Source organism: Strix aluco, chromosome 15, assembly GCF_031877795.1.
Source record: "Strix aluco isolate bStrAlu1 chromosome 15, bStrAlu1.hap1, whole genome shotgun sequence".
NCBI classification, from domain to species: domain Eukaryota; kingdom Metazoa; phylum Chordata; class Aves; order Strigiformes; family Strigidae; genus Strix; species Strix aluco.
Window position 1 is genome coordinate 18,115,444 of NC_133945.1, and position 25,366 is coordinate 18,140,809.

The 25,366-nt window shown below is 39.7% G+C and overlaps 1 protein-coding gene across 4 annotated transcripts; it reads right to left on the minus strand.

Moving 5' to 3' along the window:
• Window positions 1–453: 453 nt before the first annotated feature.
• LOC141930380 (methyltransferase-like protein 22) lies at window positions 454–25,107 on the minus strand. 4 transcript variants are annotated; one of them, XM_074841102.1, is made up of 12 exons: window positions 13,254–13,301; window positions 12,269–12,495; window positions 11,526–11,875; window positions 9,489–9,839; window positions 9,065–9,105; window positions 8,835–8,979; window positions 8,284–8,355; window positions 7,621–7,674; window positions 6,341–6,421; window positions 5,238–5,340; window positions 4,245–4,413; window positions 454–2,742 (listed from the first exon to the last, which is right to left on the minus strand). In XM_074841102.1, exons 3-12 carry the CDS (start codon window positions 11,653–11,655, stop codon window positions 2,707–2,709), a joined length of 1,182 nt encoding a protein of 393 aa, XP_074697203.1. In that variant the 5' UTR covers window positions 11,656–11,875; window positions 12,269–12,495; window positions 13,254–13,301; the 3' UTR covers window positions 454–2,706. The 4 variants fall into 4 exon arrangements, with proteins under 4 accessions (XP_074697203.1, XP_074697205.1, XP_074697202.1 ...); XM_074841104.1 differs by lacking the exons at window positions 12,269–12,495; window positions 13,254–13,301 and adding an exon at window positions 24,736–25,107; XM_074841101.1 differs by lacking the exon at window positions 12,269–12,495 and having other exon boundaries at window positions 13,254–13,308.
• Window positions 25,108–25,366: the final 259 nt, after the last annotated feature.

Here is a 25,366-nt window from a genome sequence, read left to right on the forward strand (position 1 = left end):
ATAAAGGACTTGCAGAAATGGGCAATATTGCTAGAAACATTTACTAATTCCCCTTTTTTCCCTACTAGCTATGAGGTGGTCAAAAAGAAGTATGTGAATAGGTCAGCAGAGTTCTTAAGGGTTTTACAATAAAATATGCAAACTCTTTGCCAGTAGCTCACAAGTCCAAGACCATCCAACCTGATGGTGAATCTTTTGACTTTTCCTTTAAGTTGGTATGAATTGAAAGCCTCACACAATTTAGACTGGACTCTTGTATACATGCTAATATCTTCTCCCCCTCACAATCACATTTTCTCCTTTCCATCTGGCTAAAAATCATGGCAAATTGTGTCTAACACACAGCAAAAAAAACAGGTATAAGACAGAACTGCCAAAGGAAAAAAAAAAAAATCTAACAACATTACTTGTTACAGTTTTTCAAAATTTAGATACATCACCACAGGAGCATACTATCTTTCAAATTATGCTTTATTAGGAAAAAATCCTTCTTGATGGCATAAATACAGATAACATGCTCAAGACATTATCATTTTAGGCACTAACTTGATTTTGAATCATAATCTGTATGCTCAAGACTAAACAATTTCCCACTTTTAACCCTCTTAACAAACAACGAACTGCTAAAGGTGTTAATTTGCATGATGAGTTCTGAAAACAACTACCATGTATGACATTTAAAGTATGATTGAAGTCAAAATGGAGAAGGTGGCATCCATACTCAATATCCCTAAGTAGCAGTGGACAATTCTCTGGCAAGACAGGCTATATTACCTCATTAACACCGCAAAGCTGAGGCATTGTGAGACTCTGTGTTCTTAGAATTGTTGCCTATTTTTGACTATTCCTTATCATCAGTGAAAAAGGTCATATCCAAATTTGCAATTTGGCGTTTAGATCTCAGTCATTGAACCCTCAAAGCTGTTGTTTCTCTTCAACAGAAAGATTAACTTTTGTTTCGTTAGGAGGAAATTCCACTTCAGCTTGCTTCCCAAACAGGCATAGTATTTTTGTTTACTCAACCAAAGATACAAGTATAAAAATCTTTTTCAGATGTTAATTTAAGCCAGCTGTGGTAAAATGGCTTTTAATTCTACGTTTAAAAGATCTACAATATCCCTCTACCCGGATGAGTTTCTGTTGATAATTCCAAAGACTTTCAGAAGTCCCGTGTAGATGTAAAAATCTACATGCTATTACACATCAATTTAAACTAATTTCTTGCTACAGGCTTCAAAAAATTATCACTTAAATAAGCAACTACATTCAAAAACAATTGTTTGCAGTTAATCTATTCCGTTAATAACATTACAGAAGAAACAAACAAAAGAACACTAGTTTGGGAATCTTTGGACTAAAATACAGTTTCATAGAACCATAGAATACCAGGTCGGAAGGGACCTCAAGGATCATCTGCTCCAACAGTTTTATATCTTTGAAATTCAAATGAGGGTTCGAAGAGAGAAGTTCTGTATTAATCTAGGCAGATATATGCTAACATAATGTAATTTTTACTTTGACTATACTCACAGGAAAAGGCCATCATCATCTAATAATCTTTTATCTCATTAAAGATGAATTAAAGAACACGAAAAAAAAGTTTTCATACACGTAAGCAGGTTATGAAATAACTGACCTAAACCAACTGAACTTAACCAAAACAGACTTTCAAGAAGTCAACCAGATGCTTCTAATATAATGTATACACAGTCCCACGAGTCACAGGCCACAACAGCTTCATCACTGATACTCTCATAATGCTGAAGAATCCAGCAGGCACAAGATTCTCCATGACAGTGTACATATGGCAAGTGACAAACATAATAGCACACATAAAATTTATAAAAAGATTTTTGGTTTCATTAATAACACAGGAGAGATTTGACCAATATGTTGTACTTTAATCCAAAAGCCCATTTGTATGGGCAAGACATTCTTGGTCACCTCCTCCTCCCCAGCCTCACACGTATACATTGAGGGTAGAATTCCAAACATTTCAAGAGTGGTAGCACATCACTTCACATGGTACCTTCCCACCCTCAGAGACAGAATAGCTTAAAATTCCAGCAGGACAATATAGCTCCAAGACCTCTGTAGAGTATTTTTAGAGGATCAAACAAAATGCATCTTGTCTCCTTTCAGTTCAGAGAGTAGCCCTAAACTAGAATGATTTAGATAGGACAAACTGAGAATTAAGGACTACGCTTCATGAACAGATTGCTTAAAGAAAAGTCCATGAAAGACAAACAGGTCTTGCCCAGAACACTGTTTTACAAATGTCCATAAATACAAATAATGTGGAACTGGGATGAGACCAAGAACAGTGTCCATGTTCAGAAAACTAAAAAGGAAAATGCATGACATCTGCAAATCAGCCACATGGAAAAGGTTAACTACCTCTTTGTCAGACTCTAAAACCTAAGTCATCAATCCCAAAGTGCAAGTCTCTGTGTCACTGCTGTGTGGCATCCAGCACATACTCTGAAGAACAACATCAAGCAGTTTTGCAAAAGAAACATCAAAGAAACCATGTCCTAAGTGCCAAAACCAAAACTTACTGAAGTGAAGCAAATCTGCATAGCAATACTTTCTGAGAACACAGTTCCCCCAGGAAAATGCTTTTCTTGGGATGAAAATCCTTTTTTAATAAAACATCAAAAAAGCCTTTATCTGTCGAAAAAGATCTTCTATTTCCTCATGTCCTTGTCATGTTAGCTGTTCAGCCATGATCTTCCACAATTCCTGTAGGAGTGGAAAAAATACATACAGGTATTTTCTCAGATCAGTAGGTTGCAATTATAAAAAAGTTCAACATGCCCACTTGAAGACAAGTTTTAAGACACACCCTCTACCTCCATCTCTAGAATCTCTACGTAATCTCCTAGAACAACCACCAAATTATCTTTGAGACAGAGCAACAGAATAGATTTCTTCATTCTTTTGCATGATTTTTAAAAAATAGTTAATATCATTCAAATAATGTTTTAAAATAATTTCATTGGTCTGCATGACCTTCTGCAGTATTTTGACTGATAATCTTGCTCTTTTTCTTAGCCTGTGTTGACAAATGTTTTCCATAATGCCAGTAAAAATGCAACTGAAAAAATACTCAATTTACCGAGGAATCAAGGTCTCACAAATGCATGTCTTATACAGACACACACACCCTTCTCAATCTGTTGGACGATAAAGATGAGAAACAAACAACTTTATTTCTGTAGAATAAATTAGCATATGCTTTGTCTGCTGTACAAGACTCACATACTCTTCACCATGACATCCTGAATTGTGGCAATACACCTCATGATAAATAAAAAACTTAGGCGTTTTAAAAATGCATATATTTCAAAGACAAGTAGCCTTCCACAAAAAGGCTAGGGAATGACACATTTAGGTATAATCCAGGTCACATTTATATACTTGTAAAAATTTAAAACAAGTTTTGCATGCATGTTTTATGCCTGAAGGTATCAGCATTAAGTAAAATAAATCAGTCTCATGAAATAACTTGTGGCCCCCGTAATCTTGCTGCGCATACATACTGCAGAAGACACAGCAATAGTAAGTTGACTACAGGAACATCACTTCTTGGTAACAGATTTGCAATCCAATACAAGATTTGCAAATTCTCTAAAAAGATCTGTTAGATTGTATTGTTCTAGAAGCTAGCAAGCCATCAGCTACCCTGCATAATATTCGTGAGAGCAGACAATTAGAAAAAACAAATAGAGAAAGAGAACTGTAAGTGCTTGGGAGGTAATTTCATAACTACCAACATTGTATCCGACATGTTTCTGAACAACAGAAGTTTACAGCTAATCAACTTCTTCATAGATACTAGAACATTATTTCCTGAACCCTGAACCGGGAAAGGAATTTACTAAAACTATGAAATTAATGCTCTTCTACAAGCAAATAAATGAAAAGAGATATTGGTCCCATTTTCTAGTCAATCGCAAAAATTGTGTTTTACAAAGTAATGGAGATTGTTTCTTAACCTTTGAGGAAATGAGTGCAATACAAGCCACTGTACTGCTACTGATAGAAAAGGGTGTTATGTCAATCTAGTATAGATTATGTAAGCATAAACAAGAATCATTTTAAAACAACAAAAAGCTAAATGGAAATGAATGAAAAGGTAATGTCTATTCTCCTGTTCTTACTTCATGTTAAGTAAACAGCTGAAAACTAATTTTAGATGATTAGCCCAACACATTACATTTATTTTAATGAATGCCACTTACCAACTGCTCAATTCGTTCATAAACGAGAAACTGGCAGAAATCAAGCTTAATGGGCTCCACAGTATATTTCATTTTTCTATCTTGGAGGTTCTCCAAATCATTTAGATTATTTCTAAAATGACTGTAGGCTTCACATGTAACATCCATATGTCTTAAAGTGAAGTTCAGCCTGGCAAGAGAATATTTCATTTAAAATGTCTCTCCTATACTGGCATCTTAAACAGCTATGTAACTTTCCTCAGCTAATAGAAAATGTGGGTCTTCTCAGCGTAATTAACTAACTTCAGCAGCCAAAAAAAAGTAACACCCCTCCCATCATTCCTGAAAGCAGACAAGACTTACGATAGCATCAATACACAGTAACTCTTGCATGAATCTTTCCATTGATTTTAATGCATTTTGCTGCAGAATCATTAGTTTGGCTTGGCTTGGCTTCCTGGACAGCACTTGGCAACAAATCACATGAACAGCTATTGCTAACATACCTCCAGAGATTTAAGCAAAGCCTATTTATATATTAGTTTATGAATGGACTGCAACACATGACTACTTAAAAACATTCAACGATTCCTTGAAAAAAACACAAGAGAAATTGTTATAGAGGTATTCAAGCTAGGAAACATATACACTAATTCTAGGCCCCTTCATTCCACTCTATGACCTCAAAAATGTATAGCAAATGTTGTCAAGCATTATAGAATACATCAGCCTAGCCACCTATTTATTCTTACTTGCACAGAGGTTATCTGATGCAAGACAAAGGTAGGACAAGGACAACAAAAGCCAAACTCCTGTGGAAGTCAAATCGTGAACTGATAAAAATTAAGCACGTATAAAAACAAATGCTTGTCCTGAGCGTATACTGCAGCCTGTGATCAACTAACACAATGAAAATCAGAAGCCAACCTTCAATCAGATCAGATGTTTCTTCCAAATAAAGAAAGCAAGTGAAGTTTTTAGTGCTTTTTATTTGAAGTTCTTGGTAATACTTACCTCTTTTCTAATGCCAGGTAAATCGTGCAAGATTTTCTCAAGTTGTGTGTGATTCTATACAGTGTTCTGAACAAGGCATCTGTCAGGTCATCATCATAGAACACTACAAAAAAAGATTAAGAGCATAAAATATGTATGTTTAAGTGTATTATTTAAGTCTCACATATGAAATAACAACAGGCCTTAGTTTGATTATTCTAATCAAACAAGTCACTATTGTAACTAAATCCCAAAGTATATTTTTAATGGCAACAACCAACCCTGTAATAGTATCCTCTGCTGCTGCTTATGTCAGGCTTTCTTTAAGATTTGTCTCATATCAATGGGAATCACTTCTGTCAGACAACTTACAGAACTTTGACAAGATTTCTGTCAGCCTGGAAGTATCTTACTGCAAAGCTAAAAAAAGACAGGATATTACAATGTATAGGGCCTCATTTCTTACAAAAATACAAAAAAGGCAGTAACTAATATACCATTATAACCACATCTCCTTGGAAACTGCTTGCAACACTTTTCAATATCATAACATATAAAACCAATGCTCCTTTATTTATATATCAAAACAACAATGGTTTTCCTATACAGCCAACTTACCTAGCCTGTCATTTTTCAGTCTTTCACGTAAGCAAGAGCAGAAAAAAAGACAGAGATATCCCAAGGCATAGACTCTATGGGCAAATGTAGCATCTGAAACTGTTTTCCACATTATAGAATATATTAGTCTAATGACCTATTTGTCATTATTTGCATAGAGGGTATCTGCTGCAAGACAAAGGTAGGACAACAAAACTCTTTTGAAAGTCAAATTCATCACTTACTTGTGCTTGTGTTCTTTGAGTAATTTATTTAGTCACAAATAATTACCACATCAAAGGAAAGAAAAAGCTGGTGGTTTTCAACATCTGTTCCCCTATTGCTAATTCAGCATGTAAATACAATAGTTTAAAAAAAAAAAAATGCAGGCAGGAATACTTAAGGCAGAAATCTGACAAATTAGGTAAAGATCTGACCTATTAGATTTTAAAAGCAAACTAGGTATGTTTAGGTTATTACTCATAATGCTCAAATGTTTAAAACATGTACTGTTTACACTTTCCTACCATCAGCTGCCATTATCACAGTACAGTGGTCATGCAAATCAGCAATCTCTTCTTCCGACCAGCTATAAGGAGCTTCAGGATCTGTAACAAAGAATATGGCTTTGGTGTACATGATTAAATGTCTCAAATGATTGACAGCTGGAAAAAAGCAGCTTCTTAACTCCTGTGATCATCTGCTACTTGACAAATGGAGCACCCCACTGAAGGTAAACCAAAACCTCCCTCTATTCATTCCCTGAAGTTCCCTACAATTCTTTGCTTTCTCTGTGTTATGCTCAATCCTCCCAAGGCTGACTGGCAAAAGTAAGTTTTGACTTTAGAATTTACAACCAGTTACTCCCCTGTAGTGAGATCACAGATTTAACTAGGTTAAAATAAATACTGCTTTAAATAAAAAACCAAATGCATCTCCGTATAAGTTTTGATTAAGCTTCCTACTTCATCACGCTTTTTAAAATTTAGACTTTGTTAAAATATAGAAACTTTCTCTGAAATTCCAAAAAACAGCCTCTTCAACTGGCAGTATCAAATATTTTCATTAACCAGAATTTTTGGAGATTCAAGAGAGGCTTTTGAATGTGTAAAGGATGTTTCCACTTGCTTAAATAGTTGTTCTATTTTTAAGAAGCATCAGATCCAACTGATGATATAAAAATCTATAAAGCTGGCTTCATATAACCTAGTGCTACAATTTTGTGTTGACCTTGCACTCACTAGAAAGAAAGTTTTAGGGATCTGCTTGCACTTTAAATGTTACTCAAGTTAGTTGCCTTTATTTTGCTAAAAGGAGCAGAACACATTTCCTTGGCAAATACTTAAAATATAAAACATTCGCCACTACATTTGGAACAAGTATTTATACATCTTCAAATCAGCACCTCCCCTCCCTACCACCTTTTTGTAATTTTGTATTCATGCAGTCATAAGCCTCACAATACCATCGCATCAGACAAATCCACGGCACTGTGCCTGGATTCCATTATCACCACATAACAGACACATCTTGTTTGCACCTCTGGACCTTGATCTAAATAAAGGACAGACACCACTTGTCTATTCTCAACCTACCAGTAAACCCTTCCTTACTCATTCACATGACAATGATGCACCCTAAGAAAACTGTGTACTTTCAGCTATTTTTCCAGAGGCATATGTGCTGGAGGACTTACTTCATAAACAACAGAATAAGCTTTTCTTGATGGCTCTGAAGGGAAAAAAAAAAAAACCAAACCAAAACAAAACACCAACCCTATCTGGAAGGACCCATTATAACCACCTACCAGTGCAGAATTCATCTTTCAGCCAGTCCAGTTCTTTTACTTTAACTTCCCCTCCTGTGGGTGAAGAAAGACCACGTGTCACAAATGGCCTTTCAGACAGTGCCTAAGCAAAACTAAAGAGTCACAATCTGTACTGAAACAAGTGATGAAGATCTATTATGAGGAAATACAAAACAAGTAAAGTTGAACATCAACTCATGTGCTGCACAAAGCCAATTACTCACTCACTAGAGAACAGGATGAACTTAAGGGTCAGAAAGACAATCTGTGTTCTCTTTTACATGTCTCACTTGCAAAATACTTCACCTTTCCAGAGTTCTACCTCTGTCATTTACACTGTTTATGTGACCCTTGGCACCTGGGTATCTGTGATTCTCCCAAGTACCTCAGTGAAACTCACACAATGACTGTGTAGGAACTACAGCTGCTCTTAAATGATGACCAGAGAAACAGTAAGTATTTTGCTCTTCTCAAAAGGAAGCTGTCCCATTACAGACCACGTATATAGATATCTTGCGTCTTTCTTTTTAGATGAGTCACTTTTAACCAAGACAAAAATTTAATTTTACTTGTGAATATGGGAGGTAGTCAATGACTGTGCTGTTTAATCCCAAAGTAGTTCATATATAGGCAATTGTACAAACACTGACGTATAGCACTTACTTCCCAGCTTCAGCAGGTGTTTGTTTAATGCAACATTTTGCTCACACATGGCCAGAAGATCTTCACCAACATCTGGAAAAAAGGTACAATGATGCCCAAAATAAGAATATTTTGCATGGGCCATGCAGGTCCCTGACTTCTCAGACTAATATTCTAAGTTTCTGTCAAGATGACGAGATCAAGGAAAATTCAGAACAACTCTATCCACTGATGACTGCTTCCCTAGTATCCTCCTTGCTTTTGTCTTTCAGTGCTAAGCTTCGAGCCACCCCTGAAGAAAGAAGTTAGATCCCCCTACTACCTATATTAATCTAGGCACACTACCTTGAATTCACAGCAATGCATCTTGCTTTTAAACTGTTGCACTTAAAATAGTATTGCTTTTTCAATCTGTTGAGAAAGTTCTTGTTATTTTTCAGTAAACATGACTTTAATACACATTAATAAAAATTTATTAACGAAAACTGAACAGGTGAGGATGAAAATGCCATGATGAAAGCACTGCTTCTTGAAGTTTCATGAAAATATTTAATTGAAAATAACTGACTTACCTGTGCAATAAACTCTCTTGGCAACTGTTCCCATGATAATGCTTGTAATTCCAGTGCCACCTCCAAGCTCTAGCACCAAGCAACACTTGAATGCGTCCCGTTTAAACAGAATGTAATCAGCAAGAAGAAAGGCTGCACGCCAGACCTGTGGATAAGAGAAACAATTAAAACTGAGCAAATTCTGAAGCCCAATCCACGAACAGCAAGATACGACAAGGCAGAACACATACTTGTTTACCGACGTCTTCTAAGGGGGTTGCCATAGTATGTTCTGTGAAAATCAAAGCAGAGCAGAAACAATTATCTCAAAATGTTGTTCAAATCAAGTTCCATAGTGGCAAATTTGAAAATGAAGACATGCTTCTTTTTCAGATACAGAACTGAACACTCTTAATTCTATATAATAATGCTAGATAATGCCAAAAACCCCACTCTAAGGAGCACCGGGTTTCCCATTGTATACTATTGCCCAAATCACTTCTGGAGAGAACTGGTAAATTTTAAAAATATTTATAGTATCACAGTATTATGTTTGTTTTACTATCTCCTTTCAGTTAACAACTTCTGTTCCATTTCTAAAGAAAACCTGGTTTTCTTTTGTTTTACACAAACATATTTATTCCATTTCTCTTCGACTGTAAGCCTACTATTTACCTATTTTAACAACATCACTGCAAGTGCATTCTTGCTCTTCATCTTCAAAAGCATCTTCTTTCCCTTTCATCAGAATTACAGGATACACTCTATCCCTCAAAAGACCCTCCGCTTCTAGATCAGAGGCGCTTCGAGGTCTTCTGACCACTTCCAAGTCTCCATCATCATCCAGCAGAGCTTCTAATCCTTCACTATTTAATTCTCTTTCTTTTTTTAGATTATTCCTATCCTTGTCACACTGTTCATCTCCACTTCTGTATTGATGCTCTCTTTCTGTTGTAGCTTCTCTCACATGTTTCTCAGATGCCAAATCTTCTGCGTTCCAAAGGAGTTTGAAATATGACAGGAATACTGTAAGAACACAGAGGGAGGGAAAAAGTTAAACACCAGGTAAGAATAGAATCTATGCATAACTTCCACATGCATGAAATTGTGGTAAGCATCTCACATATTAAAACTCTAGAGGATAAAAAATTATATATAAATAACTTGAAATATAGTTCAATTTGCTACAGAAATATTTCTGTCAGTAGAAATAAATGAAGCACTTTCAGAGTCTACTGACTGACTCAGCATCTATGCAGTCACAGTGCACACTTACATCTGAATTAGTAACACTTATTTCACAGTTTACGGAGTTCAATTCCAGTCTCTTTAGAAAGCAAGATATCCAAAGTTGGTCTACTGTAAACTGAGAGTTTTCCTCTAGAGAGACCATTTTCAGCTAGATCTAAAAAAATCTTCATTGCCTATCCTAGCATGAGAAATTTTTAAAGTCATCTACTGTTTGCATGACATCCAGATTAAGCTGATTTGAATATTTAACAAATTAGAGGATGCCATGAGTGAATGAAATGCTTTTGTTCAAGTCCATTCTGAACCTCTGCATGTTCTATGGCATTTCAAAAGGTGTAAGGTAAAACTGACCCAAACCAGCAGACGCTAAATCCCCATGACGTTCCCTAAAAACCAGCAAAGCAACAGTGGTAGATTGTCACTGTATTTGGTAGAGTAAAAGCTGTCATACTACAATCCAATTCTTAATAACGGAACTTCCCAGACCAAGTACATTCAGAGTAGACAGCATTTCATTCTGTTGAAAGGTTCTTTGCATCAAGCAAAATCACAGCAAACAAATGTCGAACAGCATGAAGACACAACACAGCATTAATTACCTGGTTTTGACCTGATCAGGGTCAAAATTATTATCCACTCCTTTGTCAAGCCTACTTTTATCATGTTATACGTTGTCATATGCTAGAACAGCTGTTAAAAGTTATTCTTTTTATGTCACAGCCAGGTTTGAAAACAACTAACACTTCTGTCCCAGCAGGAGCAGTACTTTTCTACAGAATGTTTTACTAGCAGCTTCAAGGTCAGTCTCCCTGACAACTTTATAGAAACCTACAAGCTGGCAATCAGCCAGAGGCATTTGCCAATTCACTTCCACTACAGCCCGGACCCTTCAAATTATATAAGTCAGTCAAAGCTTTCTTGTTGCCAATTTTTTTAAAACAAAAAAAAACCCGGAACCAAACAAAGCTGTTAGGTTCCTCTGGAATAGATGGTAAGTCATCACATAAAATTTTATAAAAATTCATAAATTAATTACTGATAATTTTTGTTTTAAACTTAAGTTACACTATTTAAAATCCCTAGCTTCTCACCTTTTGTTTGTACGCAAGAAACATCCCAACTTTTTATCATGATTCCCAAAGTGCTATATGGAGCTATATATAGCTAAATGAACAAATAAATAAATAAATTTAAACCTGCAAGCAAGTTAATTTGGTTACTACTTCTCAGAAAGTAATTAGGCTGTCTACAAATTCTCCATTAATAGTTTTCATTTCTGTAGTTAACTTCCTGAGGAGAATCCAGCTAGCCCTCTTCCTGAAGACTGAGTAGGCAGTGATTATGCTTCTAACTGGAATAAAATATCTAATGATTAATATCAGCCACTGAAAGGAGGATTCAGATATTACAAAGATATGAATACACTTAAAATACAGCTCCATCAGTCTAAACATACATTACCTGGTTGTCCAACCGCATTCAGTCGTACCATGAGATGTCTTTTGTTCGGACAGTGTAAGTGAACATCAGAAAGTACAGTGTCACTTTTAAATGTGGGTTTATCCATCTTCTCCTCTGTTACATCTACCATGACGTGTTGGCGAGAGGAACATCTGTAGTACCCAAGCAGTCCCCTATGAAGTGCTGTCACAAGTGATTTGATACTCTTCTATTAACAGGCATCAAGTAACAGTCTTGCTTAGCAAGATAACCTCATGACATAGTTTCTGAGAAGACCTCAGGCAAGATGTGACCATACAAGCTCCACCATGCTCCAGTAAGACAGCAAGTTGCACTTCAGGATATTTAACCTAAAAGCAAACACAGACAGCTTTTAGTGACATCCTGACACTGAACATTGCTCCAGCAATATTTTAGAAGATAAAAATCAGATTACACTGAAAGTTGCAATGCTCCAATGCTCTTTTACAATGCTTCAAAGAGTCATCAAATACATAATTGCTAGTAGCTCACTGGCAGACATCACATATTTTAGGAAGAGCTACTAATTAGCTTGTGCTAAAAACACCACCCCACCCTACCCCTGCAAAAAAACCCCAGATGTTACCATGAATGCACACACCTACAATGCTAAGTCAAAGTCTACAAAGGAACATAAGGCCTTGTATGTACAATTTCACCATTTTAAGGGATCTCATTCTTTATAAGAATCTCTGAATTTTCTTAGAAATGGACACAATTACCGAATGTGTTATCATAGGTTAGTTGCCCAAATTTTGTAAAAGGAGTATCTGCCCTTCCTGGAGAAAATTCAGCTTCTTTTATATGCCTCATTGGGTAATTAATGTCTCCTGTCTTTGGTGCTCTTTATTCTTCCCCAGAAAAAAAACATATAAACACATGAAATCATCCTCATTACTTCACATTCAAGGCTGAGTTGTCTCTCTGTCCCAAGGCACAAATTAATTACCTCTTGTGAACAGAAAAATAAAGAGGACATTTATTTCCCTACGCTCTACAAAACTTGACATTTTGTGAAGGGTATGTGCAATACTGATGAACCACAGATCTGAAAACAAAGTTTATGTCTTTAAAAACTGAGATGACAAGCTTAGATCACACACACACAAAAATCATCAAGTTTTATATGGCTGATTTAGTTAAGAAAGACACCCAGGTCTCACCAGCTATGAACACCCCTCATACTCCTTACGTAGGAACTGTTGGCATTAACATCTTGGAAGATTAAGCTAATTTTTTTATTATCTGCTTGTGCTCGAACAAGATCATAAATATATAATGCTTCAAGTTATACAGGCAGCCTTGATAACTTTAGTTATGAGGTTCTATCAGCTTCTGCAAAACCCACTCCAGCCTCCAAACCTGCCCCTTGCCAGCAGAAATCTCCCACAAGCCGCATCCACGCTCGACGCGTGGCAACAAGCTGCTGCACTCCGGCGGGACGGCCGGGCCGGCGGGGGGGGGCGGCTGGGCCGGCGAGGGGGGGAAGCCGGGCCGGCGGGGCGGCAGCCGCCCAGCGCCGGGCGCCGTCCCGCGGTCAGGGCAGCGCCCGCAGCCGCGCGTTTCGGCCTGTCCGGCGCAGAGCCCGCAGCCCCCGCCGCCTCTGCCCGAGGAGCCGCCGCCCCGACTCGGGCAGGGCCGCGTGGCTGCGGAGGGCACGAAGGCGCCGAGGCGAGCGCGTCCCCTCGGCCTCTCCCCGGGCCCCACCTGCCGCCGCAGGGCGCCTCCCGCCGCCATTTCGGAGGCGACGGCTCCTTCCGGCGCGCGGTGACGCCGCGCCCGCGCCTGCTGCCCGGCAGCCCCCGCGCTGCGCGGCCCGGCCGGCGGGGCGGAGAGGCGGGCAGCGGGGCCCGGGCAGGGTGTCCTGCCGTGTCGCGGGGCTGGGCCGCTCCCCCTGCAGCCGCCGAGCGCCAACAGCAGCCGTGTCCTGCGGCCTCGCGTGGTGCCGTGGGCTCCCCCGTGCGCGTGGGGCCGTGTCACGGCCCACTCGGACGAGGCAGACAAGTGACTTAGACTCGTAAATCCCCAACGGAGTGGACAACGGTGAGACAAGTCTCGAAGTCCGGACATTTATTAGCTTCCCACAATGTGCTAATTGGATACACGATAATTGGCTAAGTGTATAACGACTTGTGGCAGGCAATACAGTGTGCCTTGCATTGCTTAATGGTCGTGAAGGAAAAGGGGGAAGAGGAAAGAAGGGAGATGGGGAGAAGCGAGGAATAGAGATCACTGGTTTGGGTTCCTGCGTCGATCCCACCAGCAAAGGTTCCAGGAGGCATCTGTCCACTTCCACTTCACTCTCCAGACAGCCCCCCACCCTCCTTGCCCTCAATTTATACGCAATTTCCTTGGCTTCATCCCCTAGGTCAACCTATGTATCCCATGTATGGGGAGGGGCAAGGATTTTCATGGGATGATGTAATTAGCAAGATCTTGTTAGTCTTTGTTAGCATATTCAGGGGTGTTTAATATGCATTTCATGGATAACAAAGCAGAAGTCATTCACCGGACAGACGGCCCTTCAAACTTGGCCAGGTGCCCAGGGCAGAGCCGTCCTGTCTCCACAGGGCTCCCCCTCCAGCTGCACCCTGTGTTATTGGGGCAGCCTGATCAGCTTTGACCTCCACACTATCCACCCCGCCACTATAGTTTCATTACTTGCAAGTGTTTGAGACATTCCTTAGCTCAGAGGGCCTCCACTCCCCCTGCTATGCTTTATCTCTTTCTCAAGCTGTTTTTCTCAGTCTTTGTTTCTCGCAGGCCTGTTTCTTTCAGGACCTGTTTTTACAAGTCATCTCTCACAGGGTGCTCCGTTGAAGACCTACCCGGCACTAAACCCTGGTGAAAGTCTCTCTGGGGAGTCAGTAAAAGGAAACAGCAGCGGCTAAGTTTAGTCTTGCTACTCAGGCATCCACCGCAGTTGCCCAGAGTTGGAACCTACGTACCTTACCCCCATTCTTTTGTTGGTTTCACCCTGTCTCAGTTCATGTGTAATTGCATGCAAAACCTCCAAACGGCTTCAAAAAAAAAAACGGAAATGCCTGTATAGAGGTAAGTGGGCATTTCTTCCTTAACCCAAGTAATGTCAGAACTCAACTACCACCGTAAGGTTAGATGAAGCAACAGCAGTATCTGATCACTTACTTGGGGGATACGGGGTTTAGCTGCTAATTTTGCAGGGTTTTTAACTAGGTATCATGAACCAGGTGACATAAACAGAAGACTCTGTTAGGTGGTTGAGCAGGAACACCATACCAGAGTGCTTGGGGAAACTTTAATACCACAAGTTTATCTAACTTGCTGAGCTAGGCAACAGCTGACTGGCAGATTTTAGTACCTACATTCTGGATTTCAGTGTCATCAGTAGTCCTTGCACAGCTGAGCTCCTCTGCAGCTGAGCGCTGCCGCTGCCGTGGTGCCGGCTGCGGGGCTGCGGGGCCGTGCAGCCCGGCCGCGCTGGCCGGAGGCCGCGGGTGCTGTGGGGACACAGTGCACCGCAGCCGCTGGACACGCCGTGGCTGGCCCTAGCTCTGCAATCCAGTCTCTGTGCGAAATCGTAGACAGATGTCCTCCAAACTCCCGTCTCTATGCTAGTTAAATTCCTCTGCAAGTCTGCAAGGACTATTGAAGTTGTTTGTGTCTTTCAGCAGGAGGATCCAGTTCAAAAGCGGGCATTTACATATTAATTACTTGTTATATGATACTAATGTCAATTGCTACAGATGATCCTTGTATTTTTCTTGAGTGGATGCTTGTGGGGAAGGAGGAATTACAGAATTAATGCTGGAAAAAACCTTGGAATGTAATGCATGGTCTATATTTCTAGATGTCTGTTTCTCATCATCTGCATCCTTCTATAAAGGCTAAGAATTATTAAGAGAATGAAGTAATCTCTCCCTAATTTTACAGTCTGGAGTGTTGAGTGGTAATGAAATGGAAAACACAGCGAGCCATTCAGATCTCTCATTGGAATTTCTCTGGAGAATTCTATTGGATGAACAACTGATAAAAATGCTTTGCAGATTTGTTTTCCTTTTATCTGGCTCCTGTGAAAGAGCAGAATATTATTTTACTTCCTGTGGTGATACGCTGGCACATAAATTATTACTGTAGTCTCTCTCTGCTGGCATATTTCCCACTGCTATAAAGTGCTAACAATATGCAGACAAAGCAGATTATATTTGTCACAAAATCTTACCAGTTTGCACCAAGAGACTTACTGGTATGCAGACTGAGTATTACTAGAGGAGTAGCTAAAAAGCGAGGTGTTTAACTACACGGGATCTTTTAAACACAAAGGTACATTATATGAGAAATGGAGCTGCTGTAATTTATTTTCTAAAAAATGCAGATACCAAAGCAGAAATATCTTGTGGCTGCAGAAGGTCTTAAAGGAGCCAGTGTGGCTGCAGACATTATAATGTGGGTGATAAGCTAATGATAGTTGTTTAGGGATAATCTAGCACTGGAGATGCAGTTTCTGTACCACATACAAGAGGGATTTGGCAGCAAATTCCTGAGATCTACCCCTTTTTAAAGACTTTAGGATGCACCTCAGTTACATTTCCTATCTTCCTCACAGCCATGTAAGCTTAAAGAAAGCAATGCAAGAGTATCCCTTAGTCACATTACACCAGGAATTAGGGGACTGCTTCCCACATGATTTTTGCCAATCCTTTCATGGCCCAAAGGATATTGCTAGGATGAGGCCTTACAGAGTGCTTTCTAAAATGCCAGCACTGCTGCAGGAGGCTCAGAGAAGAAGAAAACTATACAGACAACCCTGAAAAATTTGTATTACAGGGAAAATCTAATTCCTTAGGAATAGATAAGAGTACAGAGCTAATTCTAAGCAGACAGGAATAACCAGATGAATTAATACACCACCACATATTTGTTCTTGTACTGTGCAGTAGTATATCCCTGATAGCTCATGGTATCTTTCCAGTACGTACTGTACTGTCTCTTTGCTTGTCTTCTTTTCTTTCATTATATGTCTACCAGACAGAAGCACATTCTGTGCTTTCATTAGGTCAGTAAAAACAAAAAATAAAACAAAAAACAAACTGAAGGCTGTCAGGAAGAAAAAATGTATAGCCTTCATCATTTCAATCCTACTGTAGCGGGGCTGTTGAAAGGAGATAATGCTGAACTAGTTTTCACTTCATCTTGTTTACTGGTATGCTGATATGCAAAGTACTTGAGACAAGTTCCTTAAGCTGCCAGAGCAGCACGGAGAAATGTCAGACAACACAGCAAATAAAAGGACTATTGGTGTAGATGATAAATCAGTGAAGAATTTTGCTCTGTGCTCCAAGCACGTAAGGTACCTCAGTGTTGGTCACCAGGTTGAAAATTCCTAAATAACTGCTTCAAGTTGAAAAGTGCATGAGAGGAATAACTGAAAAATAATTTAAAAGGACAACTGCAGCTGTCAGCTTTTTTGTCGCCACATTTCCTGAATATCCATTTCTCTTTCCCAGGGTAAGCTAAGAATCATACTGCCTCACCAGCAAGAAAACTGAATTACAAAGCACTAACATTAGCAGCACAGAGCTAAAATCCACAGTAATTTCATTTTCATTAACTGTTTTGTGGTTGTTTATCAGATGCATTCACACTCTTTGACTATAGCATTTTTCTCCATGGGCTTATTCAGAACAACAATTTGCATGCCTTTGACATCACCCCATCATGCCGTCTCATGTCCAACACAAGCTGATTGGTACACAAGTTTTACTGAGAGTCATGTATGTAATGTCTCAGGTGATTCTTAGAACAATGTCAACCCAGTGACTATGACTGCAAACACCAAAAATATCTCTCTTTAGTCAGGAGAGAAGGAACAAAATTAAGGTAAATGTAAAGCCCTCCCTCACTCCCAAGCACATCAAACCCACAAAATACAAAAGCCACTCTGATTCTTCAGCAGCAATCAGGGGTCATCAGCTGTCTTTTAAATCAGTATTTCTACACTAGATTACAGTGAAGAACTGCAGAAAAGTATTTTATATTTATGTGCTCCATACCAAAATGCTCTCTAAAATTTTAGCAAAGACTTTAACACTGATCAGTGCTCCAGAAAGTAAGAGAAAGTTCCATCCATCCATTCTGCTCAGCACTACTTCCCATTACTTTTTCAAGCATGTCAGCCTAACGAGGCAGTGAATCAGCTTCAGGCATTTCCTTAGACAGCCTTAGACCTGTAGTGTATGAAAAAGAGGAAGGTAAAGACTTTAATTTACCTCACATATCAGACAGCTTTACAGAGGTTTAACTGCTTGTTTTAAATGATGAATTGGGCCAATTTAATCCATTGACTGAGTCCAAGAAGTCTATGCTAGACATAAAGTGGGCCTATTCAAGACAGAGTAATAATTAGATAATACTGCAGTTTATTCCAGGCTGTTCACATCATCATCATCACTGGTCATTTAATCTCAGTTTAGATTCTCATTAGACCTGCTCTTCTCTGCTATCCCGTACTTCTCACCTGCCCCTCATTGCGTCTCCTCTGTATTTGCCTGCATATACCATGGCAGACATCCTCTTTTGAGCTAGCTGGGCTAACCAAAAAATGCTACTGTTCCTGTTGCTTAATACAATCCACCATCTTGTCTACTAGTATTAAGACTGTAAGTGTCCCGTAATCTCCTTGAAGCAAACTCATACAGACGAGGTCACCTTTATCATCTGCTTCAAGTGGGCAGTATTTCACTTACTCTGTAACAAATCATAACTGTGCAATGGAAATGAGACACTTTTATTAAACTAAGCACTTTAGCATCACCATTGACCTTGAGACTATGAGAAGGTTTTGTATCCCATCCACCTCATTCATGTCTTCCCTGATCTGTTTTAGAGGCAGGCTGTTAATATAACCTTTGTTCACAGTTTGAGGATTCAGATGAGGCTATTCTCTAAGACTCCTATAATTCTCATCCATATACTGAGCACTTGGGGCCTTATTATCTTAAAAAAAAGCCTGGATAATTCATGTCTGGATAACGCCCAAGAAAGAAGGTTTCAGTGTTGCTACATGTCTGTCTGGTTTTCCTCGCTGTATATGCACCATTAGATCTTGTGGAAGAAGCAGGAGACTGCAGCCTTTCAGAGACCAAATGGACATGCTCAGCTGGGAATCACAGAGGTTGGACAAACTGCGACTGAAAGACACACGTAGGGAACTTCCTTCCTGGGTATGGATGGAGAACAGAGCCTGACTGGGTGGCAGAGCTGATGGAGGGACAGACTCAGGGACCTAGAAAAGGCTGTGCAAAGTGTTGCGATGCTGGAGGCCACTTCGAGACGTCATGGCAAGGCAAAAGGCCCACCCTATGAAAGCCTCAGTGGGCAAGATGGAAAATAAAAGTCCCATATTTTAACATGATTTTTTTGTTTTAAAAGCTGCTTTGCTCCATTTTTTTTTTCTTGATAGGTCTTAGAGACCAAAGCTAATGCATCCTGCAAGTTAGGGTGCTGAGACACTAAGGGGGAATTTCTCTTAAGCTCTTTTTTTCCACATAGCTCTTCAGCAGTCAAAAATACTTCTGTGGATTGGTTCCTTCCTGTTTTTCCTGCACTGCCTTTGTGTTGTGCCCTCTTTTCCCTAGTCTTCCTGAGCAGTATTTGTCCCTGTCAGGCCTGTCACTTCCAGTGTTTGAGCTTATCAGCATCTGTTCTACCTGCTCAATACACTCTTATTAGCTATATATCTTCTGCTTGACGTGCTACATAAATACTTGCTTGACTAAGATTAAGTAACACAAACTTCCTTTTTCACTTTGTGTTTCCTACAGCAATTTCCAGTAAATCAAATTATGCTTCTCAGAGTTTTATGCAGTTCTTTGTACGTAGCCATGTCAGAATTCAAACCAGTGCTCCGTAAATCAATTTCCTGAGTGCACAACTTTCAAGAGAAGAGAAATGAGACCAGCTGTTGTTTTTTACTTTCAATACTCATTTCTTTTTTGTCTGGCATCTTTCTTGTGTATCTGAGGGATATGAGGCTAAGGCAACTTTTTTGGGTATGTTTAAATAAAATATTGGAGCTGGGATGCCCCACAGTGAAACACGGTGCCACTACTGCTGGGGATTGCCATGTGGATGGCTTGGAGGCTTTATTACTGAGAAAGTGACACATAAGAACAGCCTTGATTTTTGGGTGTTTTACAGTGATGGAGATCAAGCCCAGAAGAAAATGTTAGGAAATGTTATATTCAATAGAGCAACGAGATCATTTTCAGATGTCATTAGGCAGGATTAAAAGCAGAGTGCCTAAACCAGGAGCTCTTTTTTCATATCCTTGAGCTAACACTTTGTATGTTCAGAGCACTGGATTAACAGTCTTGCATACTTCACAGCTACTGGCTCCCTATTCAAAGAAAAGCTAGATTAAAAAATTTTTTTTTTTTTTTTTGGCTCTAGACAAGGAACTTTCAAAAGGATGAGAGGTGGCTAATCCCTTTATTGAGTGTTTTGTACTGCCTTTCAAGCAGAAAAGTATTTGGAAAAATCTTAACTACAAAGCTTATCTGAGCCAGCGTCTTGAGATCCTTCTTCAGTTTTTGTTCATGGTATCACCAAGTATAAGCATGGATAATCAGAGCTTTCCCACACTCTATATTGTCACACAGTGAAAACAGGAAAATGTGAGACTTACAGTGCACCCCAGTCCAAAGGAGGAAGCCTATGTACCATGTGACAAAACACAGAAATACATTAAGAACGAATGCCAAGGGAGCTTATTCAGCATGTTTTGAGCCTTCTTTATATTCTTTGCTTATAACTTGTGTGAAAGCTAAACCCTCTAAAGATAACAAAATACTAAGTTTTGGTACATATAGTCAAAGCAACTTCCTGAGATCCTGTGTGTCACACCATAAATTGGTAATGTTCTTAGCTGATCCAGTATGGAGTTTACAGGACTTAGTGGCATATTTTTCCTTCTTTGCATCAAAACACGAGCCTGTATTGTATGCAGCAGCAGTAACTTATTACACACCATAGTTTTGCCAGATAATCCTAAAGGCCAGAATGGCTTTGCCAGAACTTTGTCTATATCCAACGTACATGCCATAGTAACATCAATATTTTTTTTTCTTTAGGAAACCACTCTGATATAAACTAACATGGCATAACATTAGAAAAGAAGGTTTTGAGCTGCACTGTAAGGCAGCATTTGATCAGTGACTGCAGATGGCTTACAGTAGTCTTTTTCGTTGTTCTTGTGACTCCAGTAGGAAGGTTTGATATAACTGAGTAGGAAAGTTAGTTTCTGATAGTATGATATTAGATTTTGCCTAAAGATTGGTATTTTTCAATAGAACTGCAACTTCTTTTAGTGGCATGACCAGAATAGAGAATTACAGGAGCTACAGCTCCAGCAGATACACACAAGACAAATTCTAGTTCATAAAATATTTCAGTTGAACACTTGCACAAAGAATTCACCAATGCTCCTATACCTATCAAATGCTAGCACTTGCTAACGGGACAAGCAGCTACTGCACAAAGCGTTTCACTTCCCAGCACTTTCCCTCTCTGTACATGGTTAAGCGTTAGAACCTGAACTTTGTAAAGAAAAGCACATACTTGGTTTGTGCCATTCAAAAATATTGTTTCTAATACTCCACAAAGTCATCTCCTTTTCTGTATCAGAAAGCCCAATAATTGTATTTCTTCATTTTTCCACAGCATGTTCTGCAATCTTTATCTAAAAGCAATTACTTTATTCAAATAAGCCTTCTTAGGTATCCTTGGCAGTGTACTTCCTAAGTGGTTTGGAGAAAAGCTATTCCTGTATCACAGTGGAACTAAGCCTGAGACTAAAACATTTACACTTAACATCATGAAAAAGATCACAGGGCATCCAAATGAAAACTGAACACTAACCGTGGATTGTTTACAATCCATGCGAGCTTCGCAGTAGAGAGATTAGTATTCTACCTACATTTAGAAATGGATGGTGGTGTGTATGTGTAGACGGAAGATGCTTCCCTGGTGAATGGTAAGCAAAAATATAAATGCTACTACAGAATTTTTTGTTGCTGTAATTTGCTAGAATAAAATTGCTAAAATTTGTTGCAGTAAGGTCACAGATTATAATCTAGCCGGCTGGCCGAAAAGGAGATATCTCTGCTACTATAACCTCAACAACTAGTTTTCCATCAAAACAATTTACAACAGGACTTGAAAAAAACCCCAAAGTTGGCTGTGATAATCTGTGCTGGGTACTTCAGGCATGTCCCTTCTGTAATTCCCTTTTAATTCAATATGACATATCTACACTCCATGGGTTTCTTTGGCAGATCAGGTAATACTGAGTAAGAGTCAGGACACCGTGATATTATGCCCCGTAATCTCTTGTCAGAGATAAATTGTGACTGGTCCTTTAAATTCACTGCAGGTTGTGGCTGTTCAAAAAATGGACGTGTATAACTGCATAATGCAGAGATTAAATCTGAGAAGAAACGGTCAAACTTCCAATCAACCAGCCAAAAGCTAGTAATTTCAAAGGGCAGCAAATCTGAAAATTGTAATATTGTACATTGCCTTTCAGCTTTTCTCTTCAGAGCCACGGGGGAAGTAATTGTAATCTTTTAATTGTTTAAAAGAAGAATAAATTTCAGAATCCAATTAGCTTTACTGGAATGCTGAACGGTAAACTGGTTCTCTATGTAATTCTTCAGTCAATGAAAAAAAAAACAAGGGGAAAAAATGTGTTATGTCCCAGGAAAAGATTGTGAATGATATCAGGTGTGTTGATAGTACTTGTTTCTGTGGCAGTAACTAATTACAGTCATCGGTGCACATTTATGCTGACAGGCTTTTACTTTCCAGCAGTTGTAAGGGTAAACATTGCGGAAATCCCTCCCTTCCTCAGGTTACATGTAATTTACTTCTAGTAACTCAGTCACCTCTTTCACAAATGCAAACAGAGCAGAGGAAATGAAATAAAATAAACATTGGGGAAAACTGAGGAATTCATCTTGTAAGAAGAGTCTTCTTTAAAAAGAAAGGTTTTGATGAATGTCTTAAAAAGTATACGTGCTTACTGAACTTACATGGATAGTTTATACAGTTTAAAAAGACAAACACCGGGCCTATGAGAGGAAATGCTCTTTTCAATCCAGACAGAAGTTAAATCCAGAGAGAAGGTGGATGTTTTGCTGATAGCAAGCGCGTTTGTAAGAGGATTAATGACATGCTGTTTCCTACTCTGAGCGCTGATATTCAGTAAACCATTTAGAATGATTGACCACAAAGTGCCAAATCACTTTCTCTGGCTTTCAGTCACTCCTTTCCAGTATTAACACAAGTAGTATAGTACTTCACTTTACTTCAAGGATCTCATTTGGACTTAGCTCTCATATCATTAAACGTAACTGGGCTGGAGCCTTTGCTGCACCAGTACAGTGCAGGTTCAGAACAGCTCAGAAGGAACTATATTATAGATGCATTTTACCCAGGAAGAGTCCCAGGAAGCCACGCTGGTGATTTCCAGAGCACAATGCCCTCTGAATCCTTCAGCACACAAGTAATCTTGCAAGCAGAAAGGATAGGGTGAAAGTTACTTACACAAGCTCTGCTGTGCTCAGGCTGGAAGACTGCTAATTTTGCTGCATCACACTCTGTGGGCTATTAATTGTCTGCAACTTTGGGAGCATTTTCTGAATTATCTCTGATATTCTGAGTAGCAGATTGATGTTAGCAGGTCTAACCGACGCCTACTCTGTCTATGCAAAGTGAATTACTCCTTCTCCACAAAGATAAATCTAGATTAAAACTTTGAATCTTTTATGCTGAAAATCCTAGTTTAACTTTCACAGTCTCGTGGTCTTTTTAGAGACCTCAGTTAATTGGAAATTTCGTTTCATTACAAACCTTTGCTAATGAATACATGAAGATGTTTTGATGGACTCTGCTTTTTTAGTTTTCTGACTTTGTAGGAAGTAACTTTTCCTCAGCATGAGAATGAATGCCTGAATAGATTATGCTGATGTGGAAATCAAACCACCATGTAGACTTGATTTATTCTTCACATAAACTTTTCTATCATCAGAGTCTGGTCACAAAAGGATCAGAGGTTAGCAAGCTCTAACTTTTCTTACTGTAAAGTTAGTCTAGACAGATTCTAGAAGGAACTCCACATACCCTGATGGCTAGAAATAAGCACATGTCCAGAACTTTGTGGGCCCCAAGATGAGGACAAGAACTCTCTGGGACACAGATCATCACTGGTAAGCTTTTTGTCTAATACCTGATTAACAGCTTGGACCCAACTGCATTAAATGTTCCTGCAGCTTGACACCCTTTGTTTTCCCTTGATTTTAATTGGGAGATGACAATGGCTGATCATTACAGTGGCATGATGGTTTTGATGTATGAATGCCTCTGCTTTAGATTTATGAGAAGAGAGCTGATAAAACAACTGTGCAATACACAGTGTTTGTGGGGCTAAGTAAAACTTTCAGGTGACTGCAAAGATAGTTGGAAAAGACAGGCAAGCTTGGGGTCCCAGTTCAGACTCATGCGCCAAAGCTCATTTGTTTTTTCTTACTGCATCGGTTAGTGTAACAAAACATTTCACCTTGCTTCATAAACCTTGTAGGGCTTCTATCACCCCACCATCACAATTGCAACGAGGTAACACCTGCCTAGTTTGTAAAACTACACAGGCAGGCACTTTCATATATTAAAAGTGGAATTTGGAGATTTAAGAGATGGCAAAAGCTCAGAATAACTCTCTAGCAGCTTAACAGTGTATTTCTGAATGGAAAGACTATTACAGTCCCAGCAATATACACCTTTTGATACTTTTGCAGAGCAAAATGTGTCTGTAGTGCTGAGGATTACTGTGTTTAAATAAACACTCAGAATATTTTCCTTTTAACTGATCCTACTGCTGAAACCCTACTGGTTCATGATAGCTTGTTGCCATGGATGGGTAGTGATGTCACACATTCTGTCCTGTGTCCATGCCAGAAAATAAATGAGAATGATGTTTTTAATGACTGGGAGTTACTTAGCAATTCCCTGGAAGGCCTTAAGTGACTTAGAAGTAAGAAAAGATGCCCTGTTGACCCTACCTGCACTGTATCTTTATGCCACTGAAGTGATGCAGTAAAACTCCATAGTAAACGCTCTGCAGATTTAAAAACAAGGTTGTGTTAGTGCCCTTTACCTTGTTATCCGACAGGTTTCAGTGGGCTGAGATCAGCAGGAGGCTGGCTGAAGCGTGGGGTCGGGGACTCACACATGAACACATGTGCCCTTGGAAACTACGTAACCGTGTGTCCTTCTGAGGTTTTTGGCGGAGGGAATACTGCTTGTGTCCTTGCCTCCATCAGGGATACTTTGGCAGGAAAATGATCCTGAGCAGGGTACAGACATGACTGCATCAGGCAGCAGTTGCCACGCTACTGCCTTCTCTCACACCACCTTTCAAATTAGGATAAATCTATCCTTTTGAGGTCGGCATCTGGAAAGCAAAGAGCAAGAGGAAATCTCTCGTAAATACAGGCAACAGCAAGGCTGTAGGAACACCCGCACTGTTACTGCTCGCCAGACCTTGGCTTCTGCTCCCTTGGCATAAGGGAGCTTTTGTCGTTCGGAGGTGAGCCCAGCCGAGAGTGTCGCGGCTGCCTGAGCTGCCCGGGTGCCCCCTCCCCGTATGCTCTGACAGGGGCCCCGTTCCAGGACGGCAGCCTCGCCTTCCAGCGCTGCCCTACCCGCGCCTGGCCGCGCAGGGCTCCGCGCCCCGCCGCCCGCAGGCGCTCGCCCACAGCCCGCCGGGAGGCAGCGAGGCCGGGCGG

Bases quoted from the DNA above. Each gene is read 5' to 3' on its own strand.
- LOC141930380 (XM_074841104.1), bottom strand. From the start codon at position 11,655: ATGGTAGATGTAACAGAGGAGAAGATGGATAAACCCACATTTAAAAGT. The intron at 8,356-8,834 runs GTAAGTCAGTTA...CCTTTTTTCCAG, and splicing joins CAAGAGAGTTTATTGCACAG to ATGTTGGTGAAGATCTTCTG. The intron at 5,341-6,340 runs GTAGGAAAGTGT...CTTTTTTTGTAG, and splicing joins TGTGATAATGGCAGCTGATG to TGTTCTATGATGATGACCTG.